Here is an 18,782-nt window from a genome sequence, read left to right as displayed (position 1 = left end):
TTTTCTTCTACTTTCTTTCTTAATATGCTTTTCTATATTTCTTTTATATTTTATATTTTTCTATTAATTTCTCTTCTATACTCTCTCTTTATTATAACTCCTTACTGTACTTTAAACCAGTGTACTTGACTTGATACCACTCTACTTATATAAAGTCTATTAGAGTCACTTGTTTTCAGAGTTTACATGTGACTTGATGAGAGATGTGTCATCAAGTATCATGTCAGTCTTTGTCTATCATTCAGCATGTTGTTATGACAAAGTATGGATCTTCTCAGTGACTCAGCCCTGCCTATCAGCAGTTCCATGCAATCAGTGTCTCAGTCTCAGTCAGTAAGTACCCACTCAACCTCTCATGTGGCAGTGTCAGTCATGTGACAGTCTGTCTGTTTAAGTCTCAGTCAGTCTGTGTCTGTACTCCAGTGTCAGTAATTCTGCACTGTCTCTTCAGTTCAATCTCACACTCTGCTGTCACTCAGACTGCATCACTCAACCAGCAGTGTGCAGTCACCTGGCACTCATCACTCAGTCATGCAGCGGTTCCAGGCACAAAATCAGTCACAGATTAGGCATTAAAGGCTGACCACTTAGTTACATTGTTTCCAGCAACCAAGAGTGTGACCTATTTTTTCTTATCTCTAGATCCCACACTCAGTCTGCAGTGAAAGCTGTCCTGTTGGACACAGGAGAGCTAGCCAGGAGGGACAGCCAGACTGCTGTTTCAATTGTCTTGTCTGTTCAGAATCAGAGATTGCTAATCAGACTGGTGAGTTTCAGTTTCATTTAATGTGTGATACTTCACAGCATGTGTCTATGTTTGAGGTGATTTGTGTGTGAATGCTTAACCTAATTGTTTTCTTGTTTGTGCTGGGCCTTTAGTTTGCTGCAGTAGCTATTTAAATATAAATGAAAGATAATTGTGCATCTGTGTGGAAAAAGGTAAACTTATTATCAGTATTAACAGGATAAGGTAAAATTATGCAATGAATCTCTGTCTCTAAAGCCCATTTAGTCAAGACCAACAAACTAAAAAGTAATCCATCAAAAGATTTTTTTATGGAAGACTGCTATCTAAACCTCCACAGCTATTATAATTATCTTTAAAGCAATCAGACGTTGGGTGTTGGTTTTAAGTCATTTAATGGAGGACTGCTTGGTTTGTTAGTCTAAGGTGAACTAGCTTTGACAAGATAATTGTCACAATGACACAAGTAGCACATAAATACCCTGTACATAAAGAAAAGTGGCTTCTTATTCTAATTCTAAGACCCATAAGTCCTAGAATTACAGAAAAGCCTTCAAAAGTAAAAAGCTAATTTTTTTCCTTTAAAGCTTTTTTTTTGGAAAGGGGAAGTCCAACTGCACTCACCCACAGAACTCATTCTATTTACATATGCTAACTCAGAGATAACAAAAATTTACAGAAAAGTAATGTTCCAGCACACAATGACCTTGGAGTTAATATGGATAAGTGCCATTTTCATACAGCCTCATTCCAAGACTTGCACTTACAAGTTTCAAGTCTTTTATTGGTTACCCAATGAGGTAAAGTGCAGTACATAATCAGTGTTCACAAAAACACAGTTTTGTCTGCCTAGTTCACTAGTAGCCTTAAACTAGGAATCTGCAGCTACCCATCCCACCCTGTTTTCATTAATCTCATGGCATCTTAAAGACCTTTAATGAGTTATACTCCATCACCAATTCTGGCAATTTGCTCCACTCAACTGAAAATGCTTTCTATGAAAAAAAAAATATTTCCTTAGGTTTAAAGTTATAAATGATATTCTTTAAATATAGCTGGTGCCCTCTTTATCACCCTTCCCCCTTTACTCCTCATCACTTCTGTTTGTAAACCTCCATTCATGAATTTGTGGACCTAGATCACATCTTGAGTGTCTTACTTCTTAATGAATAGAGATTTAGGCCTCCATCTTTTCCTCATAGGTTAATCCCCCACCCCCACCCCACCCCTATATACTTATTAGCATAGATTCATTTCTTTCCACCTTTTCCAAGATGGTTCCTTAAAGAGAAGTCAGTTTCACATTACCTGCAAAATACAGGACAAGTCAAACTTATCAGATCACATAGCCCCAAAACTGTGGGTCAGATTACCACAAACGTGCTTTTTTGCCGGCAGGCAAGCCCCCCATGTGAGGACTGTCACTTTCCCTCAACTCTTTATTGATATATAATTCCATGGTCACACAATATCAGGTAACAGAAAAAAAAATGCCTAGCAAGGTAAACCACAGTTTGCCCAACTGTGACCTCATAATAGTTGATCTCTGTGTTTAAACTTTCCAGGAGATGAATATCCAGTGAGGTTGACTGATCCAGTATTTTGGCATGGAGTCTACAATTAACTACTAACATGCCATCATCAAAGATAGCGATGTTCCTAACTCTGTATGGTCTGTAGGACTGTAGACATTATTCTAAGTGAGGAGTGACTACTACCTTGCTGAAATGCAGCATGAACTCACTATCCTTCCAAACAATGTAAATTAGCATGCATGCAACTTTTTCACACTGTACCCTGTGGTCAAATGGTGCTATGAGCATTCCCATATCCATTTTCTGGTAGATCAGTGTTAGTCCTACCCTCTGACTCCACTCTGCACTTTAACTATGGGCATCCATGTCCTAGATGTATACTCTATATTAAATCAATATTCATCCCTTTACTAGTGGCCATCTTCTTGAGGAATAACACTAGACTATTGACTGTTTTTGGCTATTTTTATTTTCTATATATAAAGGCCTGTATTTATTTGCAAAAAAATTCTGAGATTCTGTCATGATATTTTCAGTGAACATCACTGGCATAGTTTTTTTTTTTATAAAATGCCATTTAGTTGGGCTTCAGCCCAAGCAGTAGCTGCATCTGGAGTTTTAGTGAAAAAGAAAATTAATTTTCACGTGCTGCACCCAACGACCTAGGAGGGAGTGTAACATGGAGCTTCTACGCTACTCGGCAAGTAGCAATCCACAGCAAGGCATGCTAGGCATCTTGTCATCAACCTCCTTTTTCCCATTTTCTACACAGGGTTGGGACATGTTGCATCATCTGTCTCCCTCTCTCCCCCGCTCTACTCATTGCCACTCTCCTGTCTTCTTCTGCCTCAGATCGTCTCTCATAGTCCATCCATCTTTTTGCTAAATGCTCTCGTTTTCTCTTGCCATCTTCCTGTCTGACCTAATTCTTCACAAGATTGTCCTCTGCTTTCCTGCACATGTGAATGAATCACTGTAAGATGAACTCTTTGACCTTCTCTGTAATTGGAGCTACTCGGGCTTCTACTCCATTATCCTCATTTCTTCATCTGTCCCCAGTGTGCATCTTACCACCCATCTCAGGCTCTTTATCTCCATCACCTCTAGCTTCCTCAACTGCTCTGTCTTCACTGCCCAGGTTTCCAGACAATACATATATTACAATCAGTACACCACTCAAGTGTCCAAATTTTTGCCTAATTTTTTGTCTGCTCCTCATAAACTTTGTAGTTTTCTGGCAAATCACTGAAGACTGAAGTCATGACGTAATGAAAGGAATTTGAGTTTCAGACTTCATATCTTTCAGAAAATGCACGCTAACAGAAAACCTGTTATTCTAGCAACTTTCCAAGTTTATAAGAGCAATATTTAAAATCTGTCACTATTTTTGGGCCTTCGTCCTGTCCATTATTTTAGGCTTTGTCCATATTTCTTATGCTCTTATGCTAAGAGTTTCAGAGGTATGATTTTTATATACATACACAGACACACATATACATACACACACATTTGATATTTATATATATATATATATATATATATATATATATATATATATATATATATATATATATATAAGAGAATCATCATGGACCATATCAACAAGGATATAGGCGACCTTCAAACACTTGCCCCGACCCAGTTTAGTTTTGTTAAAGGGAGATCCTGCCTGTTGAACCTGGTGGACTTTTTTGAGACTGCCATTAAAGCCCTGGACGAAGGCACATCCGTGCATACAGACTACCTACACTTGGCCAAGGCCTTTGACACAATCCCCCACTCAGGCATCATTGAAAACTCAGCTGGGGGTCAACCCATATACTGTCAGGTACATTGCAAACTGGCTTACTGACAGAACACATACAGTCAAAATAGGGGACTCCACCTCCACCAGCAGGCCCGTTACCAGTGGTGCTTCACAATGATCGGTGATGGGGCCCCTATTGTTTGGAATCTACTTCTCAGAAGTACAGGCAAAAACAAAAGGTCTGTGGCTGACAAAGTTTGCTGGTGACTGCAAACTGGAAGCTGTCACTGAATCCCCAAATGATGTCAACATTCTACACGACGGACTTACGCAAACCAATGATTGGTGCCAAGGTCATGGTCTTAAACTCAGTGCAAAAAACGTATTATCGTCCACTTTGGCAAAGGCAATGTCCCTGCAGATTACCATATTAATAACAACACCATAAGCTCTAAATCAGTGGTGAAAAATTTGTGCACACAGGGTGACAGCAACCTTTCAACAGTGCTCTAGTAGATTATTGGTGTGCTTCGCACTGTTTCTTCTATTTTTGGTGGAGATGCAAAGAGGTCACAGCATGGCTGGCCTCATTGGCGGAATATCTCATCCACAATTTTCTTGAGAGAGCACTCATGAGGTAATAAGATGGATCCGCTCAACTTGTCTGCTATCATGCTGGATTTCCATGGAATGTGCATTGCTATGACAAATCAATTGGATGAGATGCCAGTTGCCACACACTCAGAGCTTCTCAGCATAAAGGGTAAGATCTCCTTGTTTGTTGATGTACCAGACTACTGACATATTGTCTGTCTGAATTGCAATAGTCCCTGAAGGAAGACAGCCTTGGAAAGTGTGTTATGCTAATAGAACTGCTGTCATTTCTAGGACATTGATATGCATTGTTGACCTCTTCTGGGGGAGGCGAGGTGCCTTGGACCATCTTTCCCAAGAAGTGCCCCACTCACAAAAATTAGGATGCCTCTGTGGTCACTATGGCCTTGGGCTAAGGAAGTATGAAAGGGCAGCTTTGTAAAATCTGTTCTGAGCAAATCCACTACCTGAGCTACCTCTTGCATGCCTGATTTGATCTAGGTGGACAAAGGATGGTATAGGATGGACCACTGAGTCACCAGGGTCCATTGAAGAATTCTCATATGGTATCTTGCCAATGGAACCAGAATTATGGCTAAAGACATTGACCCTAAAGCCTGCAGAATCAGTCAAGCTGAAACTGAAAAATTTTAAATTACCTTTTTACTTGAAATCAAATAGTTTGTACCCCTGACAGTGGAAGGGAGGCTGTCATTGATACAGTATTGAACAAGACTCCTATGAATTCTAGCATTTGAGTTGGATCTACTCTATTTGAGAATGATGGTAATGCCTAGGTGAGAAAAAATTGGAATACATAATATCTTTTGTTTGCTCAATGGATGCCTTGTCAGAGCAGTCATGAGCAAGTTGTCCAGATTAAGGACACACTTGGAATCTGTGCAGTCTCAAGTGAGCTGCTACTACTACCACCATGCATTTGGTGAACATCCCTGGGGGCTGTGGTGAGGCCAAAGGGCAGAGCTCTGGACTGGTAATGACTGATTCCCAGCCAAAACCACAACTATCTCCTGGATTGTCTGTTCATTTTTATGTGATAGTAAGCATCATGAAGATCTAATGACCATATCCAGCTGTCCTAATCCAGAAATGGCAAAATGGACTGAACTGTGACCATCTGGAACAGAATGCCAATATCCAAAATTGGTCTCTAGTCCCATTTCCATTGGCATTAAAAAAATCTTGAGTAGGTTCCAGATTCTCTCTGGTCTTGGGGGACATCTTGGAGGACTCTTTTTCGTAGGTGTTTTTTTTTTATTTCTTGTGCTGCTTCTTTCCTCTGACTGGGTGGAAAATCAGGAATCTTATTTAATCTTAATAGGGGGCAGGAAAAGAGGTGCTATATAACCTCTGAAAATAATCCTCTGCACCCATGTACCTGTTGTGATGTCTAGTCAGGCTGTCTGGTGCAGGGATAATCAACTCCCATCTGCCTTCAGTCGTGCGCAATCTAGCCTCCTTTCAGGAGTGCTGGTAGGATCCGTCAGAGAAGAAATCCCTTAATCCTTAATTCTGTGAGATTCCTCTGCTGCGTGGGTGGTGTCTTCCATTAGAATTCCCCCTCTGCCCCTGGAGGAACTGTCTCCATGTATATCATGGAAAGGACCCTGGGATTTTTTAAACCACATTTTCTGATAACTTTGTTGATTCCAACAGAAGGTTCTTTGAGGGGTCAAAAAACATATGCCCACTACAGACAGGGTCTTACCATCCTGTTCACACCTGGATAGTGTAGCATGTCCATCACTTTGGGGCCAAACGACAAACTTCCGTCAAAAGGAGTACTGATGAAGGAAGACTTGAAGGGCTCTGCAAAAATCACACAACGCATCCACACATGCCTCCTAATGGAAATGCCTGAGCCTGCAGCCCTTGAGGTATCTTCAGCTGCATGTGAAATGAGCATCATGGATGAATTTGAGATGAACTGTAGGGCAGCCAACTGTGAGGCAACGAAAGTCTGTGCCTCAGCAGTTATCCCCGAGAGGGATTTGGAGAGTTCTATAATCAAATCCCTCTGAAGTGTGGTGAAGTGCACCAAATAATTTAACAACTTAAGTGCGAAAGTCACTGAAGCATAAACACGCTTCCCAAATCTGTCCAACGCCCTTTCAGAATGAAGTTTTCTTGCAGGTTAAAGGCACAGCAATGGGAGCTTCTTTTGCCCCTATTTATGAATAATATATATATATGGGAAATTTTTGAGAAGAAATTTTTGTATTCGACAATTTTTTTCTGAACACATAAAGGTACATAGCTGATTTGCTTTTTATTTGTAAGTGTAATGAGAATGAATTTGATTTTTTTAATGAATAAAACAGGAATTCACATGGTTTAAAATTCACATACAAATTAAATAAGAAATCTATTAATTATTTGGATGTTGCGTTTTATGTGGATGGTGAAATCAAATATACAGTACAAACCTTATCAAAAGGAAATAGCATTAAACAATTTTTACATGCAACTAGTATGCACCCACCACCTTTGATTAACTCTATTCTGTATAGAGAATTTAAGAGAATTGTTACCAACACATCAGAGGATTTTTTTTAAGGATGATGGTTTCTTGGAGATAAAGGTTAATCTTAAAGTTTGTGGTTATTCCATGGTACAATTAAACAATGGCAAAAAAACTTTTGGAAAATGGAGAAATGAAATGATGTGGAAAATGGAGTGTAAATAAATTTGTAGGTGATGTAAAGAACAAGCACAGGTGTGATGATAAAATATTCTTTGACACTAAATATTCTCCTTTTTCTGTAGTTTTGGAGAATACAGTTAAGAATTTTTGACATGTAATTTATTGGGATGATATGGTGGGTGAGCTTTTTCCAATGCACATGATTTTTTCTTATTGCAGATACAATAATTTGAAAGAATTGTTACATTTTAGGTATAGACAATAGATTGTACCTTATGAGCGAAGGGAATCATTTGCTTGTGGGAGTTGTAAGGTTTGTTCTAAAATAAAAAAACCTTACAGGGACCAAAGTTTCCAAAGACAGATTTGATTGTGAATCTTGTGGGGTAGTATACATAATTGGATGTGGTTGCAATATTCCTAGATGGTATGTGGGTCAAACTAAACGTAAAGTAAAAATTCAGATTCTAGAACATTTGGGGGTCATTAGAAATTGTAATTTAAAAAGTCCTGTGGCATTTCCGTAAAGTACATCATGGCTTAGACACAGGTCTTTTTTCAGTGTATTAGCAAGTTAAGTGAATTAGAAAAAAAAATAAAATATTAAAATTACAGGACATTTTCCTAAGGGTTTAAATCTGGAAGTTAATTTATATTTGTAAATCAGGAAGTGAAGTTAATTTGAAAGTTAAAGTTGTTTAAATGTATGAAGTGATGTTAACTTTTTTTTTTTAGGAAATTAATAATAATGTATTTAGTTATAATATTGGTGTGTATTTTATGAACAGTTTAATTAGTGTAATTCTATTCATTGAGTAATTGTACAATTAAGTGTCAATTAACTGGGTCTAACCTGTATATAAAAGTGGATTTATATTGTTGGTTCATTATCCTGATAAGGCAAATGGCCAAGGTACCACATTCAATTTGGAATAAAATGAAGTGGGGACTGAACAGCTTGGTCTATTATTTTCTTTGGATTTGGTTCTTTTTTTGTGTTTTATGATGTCAGCGCCATAGACTCCATGTCAGAGGGGTGAACAGATGAAGTCTGTGCCAAGATTTCTTTCTTTGAGGCTGCTGCTATGACCATGGCATCTACTAGTACTCCTTTGCTCCAGAATTCTATTCCCTTTGGTGGTGCCAGGACCCTATCTGGTCTCTTAGGGATCAGCTCAACAGAACTGGGTTCCTTCCATGCCGACCAAGAAATTAAATCAAAGAGCTCATTGGTGGGCTGAGTCACCCAGGAAGTAGATGGGCCAGACCCAAATGCCTCTTGGAATACAGATTCCTCTTGAGAAGCATTATTGGTAGACCACCCACCCCTATACTTAAGGATCTCCAAAATGTCTCCAAAGGAAACATTATCAGGTGGCAATCTTGGGGGCTCCTTCATCGAAACTGGTATCTTCTGTGTCCGACTCCTGAGGGGAGTCTAAGTACGTCCTTGTGCATTTTCTCTCCCTAGGGACTTCTTCAGTGGGATGCCCTGGAGAAGTATAGGAAGACATAAATATACCCTGCTGGCTGGCCTGCAAACTTTGGGCTGGCTATCCCTGTTGAGTACAGTATTAACGCTCAAGGCACAAAGACATACTGGATCCAGAAGGAAGATCCAAGGGGGGTTTAGTTTGTCCTCTAGAAGAGAAAACTCTCTCTACCACCTCAAAAGCAGAATGCCCTGGGAAGAAGGATGCTGACTAAGCCGAGAAAACATGCTTCTGGACAGTCGGCTCCCTCTGACCAAAAGGGAGTCCACCCAAGGCAGAAGTCAGAGTCGAGGTGTCCAATGCCAAGGCTCTGAGGGGGAGAGACTGCTCCAACAGCTTCGGAGATGACTCTCACACCTCAGATGAGACAACGATGCTTCTGCTCCTAGAGTCATCTGGCTCCAACATGCTCAGAGTCAAAGATATGACAATCTTTGGATCTGATACAGACAGTCAGGGAAAACTTGGATCCAAGTGCTCCAAAGCCAAATGACAGATCAGAGAAGGAGCCAAAATAGATGGAGTAATACTGGTAAAGGTCTCCGGACCCAAAGGGGTAGGAGCTGGGAGAATTCCCATATGAATCTGTGCGAAGAGAAACTTCCTCATCACTCTGTCCATATCTGCCTCTGCAAGACTTCTAGAGGAACAGGAAGAAGAGGCCACTGAAGGAGACCTAGAGTGATGGTGTCTCTCCCAAAAGGGGGATGGTAGCAGAGAGGGCACAGGGTCCAGAGAAGACACATATCGGGTCCGGGGGAGCTGTTTCAGTTATGAATGAGCCGGATCTGATGAGGCAGACCTTGTATCCTAAGCAGTCGGATCCAAGGATTTGATTTTCGGATCCGACTGTTTTGAGATTTTCTGGGCTGGCTCCAAAGTCAGACTGGAAGAAGGAATGGAGGATCCAGAAGATTCCAGTTGGTGCTTTCTGAAGTCTTTTGTTGTCTGCCTAGGAGAGTTCAGCTCCAGCCAGTGACTCAGAAAAGGTTGTTGAAAAAAGTCCTTTCAGTTTCAATTTGTTTTTACAATCAGTCAATGCCCTGGGGTTAAAGGCTTTGCAAATGTCGCAGGACACCATCAAGTGCACAGGGCCTAAACAATATCCACAGTAGTCATTAGCATCAGAAGGATCTTATGCCCACACACTCCGCATTTCTTGAAACCCAAAGGTTTTTCAGCCATTTTAAATAGTAAGTACTATAGAAAAAAAGGGCAGAAAAGTTTTGTTTTTTTTTAATACAGAAAATCAGAAAAATTCTCAACGATGGTAATATGAAAGTTACAGTAAAGGTAGAATAGAAAGAAAGCAGAAACTACCAACAATGGTAACTAAGTTACAATGAAGAAGTGTACGATAAGGGAAGTAAAATTAGTTTAGATAGAAAGAAATTGAAAGATAGCCAAAAGGGAAGAAAAATTATTTCACTTATCTCGGATGAAAACACTAATGCTCGAGAGCTAACAGTAACCATGTCCATATGAGAAGGCGGCAAACGAAATTTGAGGTATGGAGTGGAACTAGAGCGTTATGGGTAAGGGAGGAGCTCAAGAGTTTGCAGTATCCACGAGCTGTAAAAAGTGACTGAGTCAAATCAGATGATAAACTCCAAACCCTAGTAGAGAACAAATGAAAATTGACAACATCTGATTATGAGAGATTGCTATTTCAGTTTACATCCCAGGAGATGGCTTATGACCACATGTCACGCAGCATAGCGTGGGGGCTTGCAGGGCGCATGACTGAGTTACTTGAGACACTGTTGCATGCTACCAAGTCTCTGTATGAATCAGTAAAAGAAAAGTCAGCATTCTGGGCATTAGTTCAATCAAAGGGGTGCTATGCACCACCAAGACACACTATTTTATTTACTTTGTTAGCAGGCTAGGTGGGCTGGTCCTTGGACCCTTTTCATCTATGACTATAGCTGTTACACAGCATTTAAATAAAAAGTAGAGAGAGCATACAGAAGTTTCAGTGAACCTGTACAACACACAGTAGTTTGATTAAAATTATGTACTTACCATAACTTGGCATCTGTGCTATCTGTAGTCATCATTCATCACGTTAGGGTCCTGGATCAGATATCGGATCAGAGCCGGCATACTCAGAACACAACTTTGCTCAAGCTCCTCCCCTCCTATAATGCTCTGCTGCCCTACACTCCCTCAGATCAAGTTTGCACAAGGAAGTTAGACAGATAAACCATAGAAACCAAATAGTACCTCCAAATTCAACCAATCTTCCAAGCAGGGGTCTGGAGGGTGGGATCGTGATGATTGGTGAGTACAGATAACACAGATGCCAAGTTATGGTAAGTACATAACTGTAAATCTGATGTTATCTAGTCACCATTCCTCACATTGGGGTCAGACTCTCCAGCTACCTAAATCCTGGGACATCTCAAGGAAGGACATGCCGAAGAACTGTGGAGCCAAATGAAGCCCTTCCTCTGGAAATCAAATCCAACTTATAGTGGGAAACAAACGTGTGGGGAGAAGACCACATTGCTGCCTCACAAATGTCATCTAAAGACTGACGATCTGCAAAGGCAATGGAAGTAAAAACTGCCCTCATTGAAAGAGCCCTCACTGGTGTAGCTAAGGAAATACCCTCTGAAAAATAAATAAAGGAAATACATTGCGAAATCCAAAGGGAAATCGTGACTTTCAAAATACCACTGCCTTTTCTATTAACAGAGAAGGCCACAAATAGTTGTTCTGAATGTCTAATACCACACAACAGCCATGTTGTCTGATAGAACTGCAACCATCCCGTGAGGAAGGCAGTCTTTAAAGGTTTGCAATGATAAAATGACTGCTCTCATCTCCAGAACATTGCTGTACAGTTTGGTCTCTGAGGGCAACCAAGTCCCTTGGACCGTCTGTCCCTGGAAATGCTCCCCCACCCCAGGAGGGAACCATCTGAGATGACTATTGCCACAGACGTACGAGGAACGAAAGGCCTGCCTGCTAGGAGATCCAGAGATCGAATCCACCATGACAGATGCTTGTGACACACTGAGGTGAGCCGAATGGTAAAAGACAGAGGATGCTGCCACACTGACCACTGAACTGCGAGGGTCCACTGAAGGACCCTCATGTGGTACCGAGCCAATGGAACCAAATAAATGGCTGCAGCCATCGATCCTAGAGCCCTGAGAATGAGTGATACTGGAGAGCAGGTTAGTTCCAGCAAGGTCTGAACCTGGTCACGAATAAGCGACACCCTTCGAGGAGGTAAGGCTCCAATCTGAGAGGTGGTGTCCAACAGAGTGCCTATGAATTTGAAGTTTTGCATTGAGGGAGGATTTCGCAATGTTCACTGTGATACCCAGGCAATGGAACAGGGAGAGAACGTAGTGAATATTGTCCAGTAGTTGATGCCTTGTAGGGGCCGTCAGGAGCCAATCATTCAAACAGGGAAAAATCTGGATTCCCTGCAGTCGGAGGTGAGCTGCTACCACCACCATACATTTGGTGAACACCCAGAGGGCAGAGGCGAGACCAAAGGGGAGGGCCCGGAACTGGAAATAATCGACTCCCAAGCGAAAGCGGTGAAACCTCCTGGACCGTCGATCCATCTTTACATGGTAGTACGCGTCCTGGAGGTCTAGAGAGCACATCCAGTCTTTGCTGTGCAATAGAGGCACAATCAATTGTACAGTCACCATCCAAAACCTTGACTTCTGCATGAATTGGTTCACTCGACTGAGATCCAAAATAGGACGTAGGTCGCCTGTTTTCTTTGAAACCAAAAAGAAATGGGAATAAGTTCCGGATCCACTCTGTCCTGCGAGGACCTGTTGGATGGCTCGTTTATGAAGAAGGCTTACGACCTCCTTTCAGGCTGCCTCTTCCTGATTTGGTGGCACGTCTGGAAGAGGACTGAATTTTGGGGGAATTTCCAAAAAGGGAATGTAATAACCCCTGGATACAATTACTAGCACCCACAGATCGTTTCTGATACTTGCCCAGGCTAGCGGGTGCAGCAATATCTGACCCCCGACTGCCTCCAGGGAAGGACAGTTGGGCAACACTTCAGGGACGTTGCAAAGGTTTCTCAGAGAAGGGTTCCCTGGAACTTTGGTTTTGTGGGCCTCCTCTGCCCCTCGGGCAATGTCTACCACTGAAACCTCTTCCCCGTCCCCTGGAAGAGGAATCCTCCTGAACATCCTGAAAGGGAGACTCTGCCTTCCTGAATCACATTTTCTTACTCCCCTTCTGAGTCTTGGAAAAGAACCTCTGAGGGGCAGAAAATCTTATCCTAATGGCTGACAAGTTCTTCCCTTCCTGTTCACTGAGGGTCAAAGTGTCTATCACAGTGGGACCAAAAAGAGTGGAACCATCAAAGGGGGCATTAACAAATGACGTCTTGAAGGCTTCTGCAAACCCGCTCAAGCGGAGCCAGGCATGATGCCTAATAGCGATACCTGAGCCCACAGCCCATGAGGACCCTTCTGCAGTGTTGGAAAGGAGTCTCATGGATGAATTCGCCACTGAATGAAGGGTTGACAACTTTGGAGAAATAGCCTTGAATTCCTCCTCAGACATGGACCCAGAGAGGGATGAAGTCACTTCTTTTACCAAATCCCTCTGGAGATGGGTAAAATGCGCAAGGTAATTTAGTGCTTGCAGACTGAAAGCAGCCAAAGCGAACACCCACTTTCCAAATCTGTCCATAGCCCTTGACTCATGCTTGGGCAGATGGACAGAAGAACTCTGCTCTGCCAGTTACTTCTTGGTGGCAGTGGCCACCAAAATAGCATGAACCAGGATCGCTTTAACCAAAAGGTTCTGTCTGGAGAAGGGCTCAAAAATTTGTCTGCTTTCTTGGGCACTGGCTCCACAGTATCTGGCTCCTTCCAGGCCCTGGTCGCCACAAGATCAATGAGAGGATCAGCAGGGGGACACCCAGGATGTAGATGGCCCTGTACCAAAAGCCTCCAGGAAAACGGATTCCTCTGAGGACGGGGTTTGGGTAGACCAACCACCTTTGACCTTGAGGATCTCGAGTATGTCTCCAAAGGAGACGTCCTCCAATGGAGATCTTGGGGACCCGTCCCTTTCATCAGCATCCATGTCCTTGGTAAGAGACTCCATAAGGGAGTCGAGATGTCTCCTCTTACAAGTCCTCTCCCTGGGAACTTCCTCCGCCAGAGGTGGCGGGGAAGACTCAGAAGTGGAAGGGACCCCTGTGGGGGGGGATATCCTCCTGGAGACTAACTCAGACAGGCTGACCTGGAGCAGGATGAGACAAGCTGCTCAGAAACTGGGGCTGGGTAAGAGAACCATGCATGGGAGAGGCAGCTCTGATAGCAGAGAGGGATCTTTTAGCAGCCCGGAAGGCGGAAGGACTAGAAGAGGTTCCATCCCCCTCTCCCACCAACAAAACTCTGGTGGAAGAAAGGGTGGACCCCCCCAGTCCCGCCACTCTGACAGATGGCACCGGACTGGAACCGTGAAAGTCCGAGACACCCAGGGGAAGAGACCGGTCCAAAACACCCAGGCCGGTATCCAGTCTCATGGATGCTGGCTCAACAGAGCTGGCTGTCTGGACTGTCCTGGGGGAACAGAAACAGTGCCAGCCATTGATCCCATCAGGGAAGGGCCTGAAATGGGTCCTAAAACTCCCCTAGCCTCCACCCCACTCAACAGTCCCTGAGAATCCAAGGCACTGGTTGGATGAGGAGTGATTGAAGAGGGGGTGGGAGATTGGATCCCTAACCTATGGTTTGGGGAAGCCAGAAGTCCCAAATCCATCTGTGCTTTCAGGAAGGCTTGCATCATCCTGTCCAGAAACTCCTGGAAGATCAGGAGGAGATGGAGGACCTACTAGGAAAGTCATGCCTGGAGCTCAAGTGTCTTCTCTTGCACTTCCTGGAATGATATCTAGCTGGAGAAGACAGCTGCTTAGGCGGCAAAGGATCCAGTGGAAGATCCTCCGACCAAATAGGAACCGAGCTCAACAAAGGATCTGAGGAAATAATTCTCAAATCCCTCAGATCCAAAAGGGTCGGATCCGAAGGTATGGTGCCTCCCCTTCAGATCCAAAGGTCCGGGGCCGAGGTCCCTGGATCCGGGGGGAGACATTGAAGTCACTGGATCCGAGCGCTTAGGGTCCGAGCCCTTGGATCAAGGAGTGCACTCCCTGGATGACCTAGGACCCGAAGATCTTGGATCTGAACCTGCCCTGCCTGGAGCCGGATCAGAGGACCTAGGATCCAACAGCCTGGCACACTTGGTCGGGGCCTCCTCAACAGAAGCTTTCTTTTTAGCCCCAGGAGGGGCAGCTTTGACTAGGGAAGCAGTGACCAAGGGCCCTCCTTTGACCAAACCCTTAATTAACAGCTTATTTCGGTCGACCAAACCCCTCGGGTTGAATGCGGCACAAATGCCGCATTCTACCTTGAGGTGGTTGCTGCCAAGACAGTAAAGGCACTCCTCGTGTGAGTCGGAAATAAGCATTTTCCGCCCACAAGAGGAGCACATTTTAAAACCTAAAGGTTTTTCAGACAGGGCCGAACTGCAAGCAAAAAACAGAATCCACAAACAAGCCAAGGTTCAAAAGCCTAAAATCCATCCAGAACTCTCACACACACTATTTAAAGAACTCTTGCACACCACAAAACAACTAGGCTGAAGACAAAACCCTGAGGAAAAAGGGACCTAACAAGGTTAAGACTCAACCAGGAGGGGATAGATAAGAGGGAAAACTACCCACTAACACTATAAACTAAAAAAAATAACAAGAAATAACAAGAAATTGCAATATTCTGAGCTAAATGCACTTACAGTAACAGGAGCCGAGCAATCTGCATCTGACTGACTGAGCGGCAAACAAGATCTGAGGGAGTGTAGGGCAGCAGAGCATTATGGGAGGGGAGGAGCTTGAGCAAAGCTGCGTTCTGAGTATGCTGGCTCGGATCCGATATCAGATCCAAGACCCTAACGTGAGGAATGGTGACTAGATAACACCAGATTAAGAAGTTATGTACCTACCATAACGTTCCATGTTAGTTGTCTTCTTCTCGCCTTCTTTCTTGCTGGTTGGTTCGGAGCCGATCCTCGGCTCTGACTCGGCCATCTTCAAAAGCTCGAGAGCTGATTACTGGCTCGAGGCCCCCCTATATCCCATGATGCCTGGCGCTAGATACCCAGATCTCGTTTGGTAAGTCTAACTGCAGACATAATAATAATTATAACAATACAGGAATCCTGTCCTAGAATGCATACATCCTACTGGAGAGACTACTAGTCAGAAGGAATAGCCAGAGAAGACTCAGCCAGTGAGAAAAACATAAGGAACTCTTCTCGGTCTACTAGGATAGGGGGATGGAGGGTGGGACGCAAGAAAGAAGGCGAGAAGAAGACAACTAACATGGAACATTATGGTAGGTACATAACGTCTTAATGTTAAGTTGTCTATCTCGCCTTCATTCTTGCTGGTTGGGACAGCGTCCCTAGCACCTCAATCCTGGGTGGCTCATCGGAACAGACTCTTCAGAACAGTGGAACCAAAATCAGCTCTGCTCCTGGAGGCCACATCCAGCTTGTAATGTGAAATAAAGGTATCAGGATTGGCCCATGTAGCTGCCGCACAAATAGTTTCCATTGGCAATCTTACCTGCAAAGCCACTGAAGGAGCTAGAGCTCTACTGGAGTGACCTTTCGGTTTAGCAGGAAGCTCTTTATTCCTTAGCTGATATATAAATGTAATGATAGATGTCAACCACCTAGATAAGGTTACTTTCGACACAGGTAGACCTTGTTTACCCCCAGCATAGGACAGGAACAGCTGGTCTGATTTTCTTATTTGCTTAGTTCTATGCAAGTAAAAGTGTAACTGTCTATGAACATCCAACTGATGCAATTTGTATTCCGCCTTGTTGGAATAATTTGGAAAAAAACACAGGCAGAACAACAGACTGATTCAAATTATTGCCAGAAGAAACCTTTGGAAGGAAGGAAGGATTAGTCCTGAGAGACACTCTGTTATTGTGGAAAACTAGATAGGGAGGGCGAACACAAAGAGCCTGAAGCTCAGAAACTCTTCTGGCTGAAGTAATTGCAACCAGAAAAAGGGTTTTCCAAGAAAGAAATTTCAAGGAACAAGAAGCTGCCGGTTCAAAGGGGGGGCAGTATCAGGGAAGCTAAAATCAAATTTAGATCCCATGGAGGTGGGGGATCTCTCACTGGAGGCCTGAATAAAGTAGTCCCTTTGAGAAAAGCTTTACAAAGCTTATGGGACATAATACTAGTATCCGATAGACTTGTATGAAAGTTTGAAATTGCAGCTAACTGAACTCTAATCGTGGCAGAAGAAGATCCAGCACGAAAATGTTCCACTAAAAAATCCAAAATATGGTGCACAGGGGCTGAAAAGGGATCTATATTCCTAGCCTCTGCCCAGAAAGAGAAATGTTTCCACTTACTAGCATAAGTCTTTCTAGTGGTAGACTTGTGCGATGATAAGATGATTTCACGCACCAAATGGGAGATGTTCGGAAGCCTGGCTAAGGTCGGAAGTGGAGCAACCAAGCAGTGAGCTGGAGAGATTGAAGGGATTGGTGCAGCCCACCTGACTGATGGATCAGGAGGTCTGGAACTAGGTCCAGGGTCCAGGGCTGCTCCAGAAGGTAATGATGCAGGAACGGGAACCAAATTTGTCGAGGCCAGTAAGGGGCAATGAGGATCATCTTGCATCCCAATGTGGTAGCTTTCTGTATCAATTTGGGAATCAGGGGGAACGGAGGGAATGCATAAAGAAGTCCCTGAGGCCAATTGTGAACTAGAGCGTCTCTGGGGGAGTGTCCGGGAAGAGGGAGGAGAGAGAAAAAATTGTTGCACTTGCTGTTGAAGGGGGTGGCAAAAAGGTCGCAGCAAGGCTGACCCCATTTGCGGAAATTTGGTCCGCCACTGTCTGATTGAGAGACCACTCGTGAGGCATAAGAATTGCTCTGCTCAGCCTGTCCGCTATAACATTGGACTTCCCAGGGATGTGCGCTGCTATCAGAAACCGTTGGGAAGAGATCGCCCACTGCCAGAGTCTGAGTGCTTCTTGACATAGGGGGTAGGACCTGGTTCCACCCTGCTTGTTGATGTACCACACTACTGACATATTGTCTGTTTGAATTGCAATGATCCCGGTAGGAAGAGAGTTGTGAAGAGCTTGCAATGCCAAAAGCACGGCCCTCATCTCCAAGACATTGATATGCAGATGGTACTCGTGAGGCTGCCAGGTGCCTTGGACTGTTCTTCCCTGAAAATACCCCCCCCCACCCGATCAGGGACGCATCCGTGGTCACCATAACCACTGGAGGAGGAAGAGCAAATGGTCTGCCCTGGGGTACTGATGGGGAAACCATCCACCAAGCAAGTTGGTTTTTGCATGTCTGTGTGATCATAATTTTGTGAGACATTGGAAGTTGCTGGAAAGACCACTGGGTGAACAGCATCCACTGAAGAATCCTCATATGAAAATGAGCGAGGGAAACTAGTATGATAGCCGCTGCCATGAGACCCAAGGTCTTTAGGACGAATCTGGCCTGAATTTTTTTGCATCCTAATAAGACCTGGACATGTCGGCGAATGTCTAGCACTCTGTCTAATGGAAGTCTCACTGACATGTCCTTTGTATTTAAGTTTGCACCTATAAAGGTAATAGATTGACAAGGCGACAATGCAGACTTTTCGAAATTTATTGTGATGCCTAGTTTGGAGCAAGTTTGGATGGTGTAGTCTCTGGCTCGCAGCAGGTGATGCCTGGTGGTTGCAGTAAGGAGCCAGTCATCTAAATATGGAAACACCTGGAATCCTTGCCGTCTCAGGTGAGCGGTAACTACTGCCAAACATTTGGTGAACACCCTGGGGGCTGTGGTGAGACCAAAGGGCAGAGCTCTGAACTGATAATGACTGACTCCCAGCCAGAAGCGGAGGAATCTTCTGGAGCGTCTGTCCATTTTGATATGGTAGTACGCGTCCTGAAGATCTATGGAGCACA

General features: G+C 43.7%; 1 protein-coding gene across 1 annotated transcript in view; it reads left to right on the top strand.

Annotated features, from left to right (window-relative positions):
* Positions 1–264: 264 nt before the first annotated feature.
* The window catches only part of LOC122792713 (vomeronasal type-2 receptor 26-like), a 50,055-nt gene continuing 31,537 nt past the window's right edge, over positions 265–18,782 (top strand). Inside the window, exons 1-2 of the mRNA XM_044060298.1 lie at positions 265–333; positions 643–766. Coding sequence (XP_043916233.1) covers positions 265–333; positions 643–766 — 193 coding nt within the window. The remainder of the gene's footprint in view (positions 334–642; positions 767–18,782) is intronic.

This window comes from Protopterus annectens, chromosome 2.part0, assembly GCF_019279795.1.
Source record: "Protopterus annectens isolate FY-2018-M chromosome 2.part0, PAN1.0, whole genome shotgun sequence".
NCBI lineage: Eukaryota > Metazoa > Chordata > Ceratodontiformes > Protopteridae > Protopterus > Protopterus annectens.
This window is presented reverse-complemented; position numbering and strand designations above follow the sequence as displayed.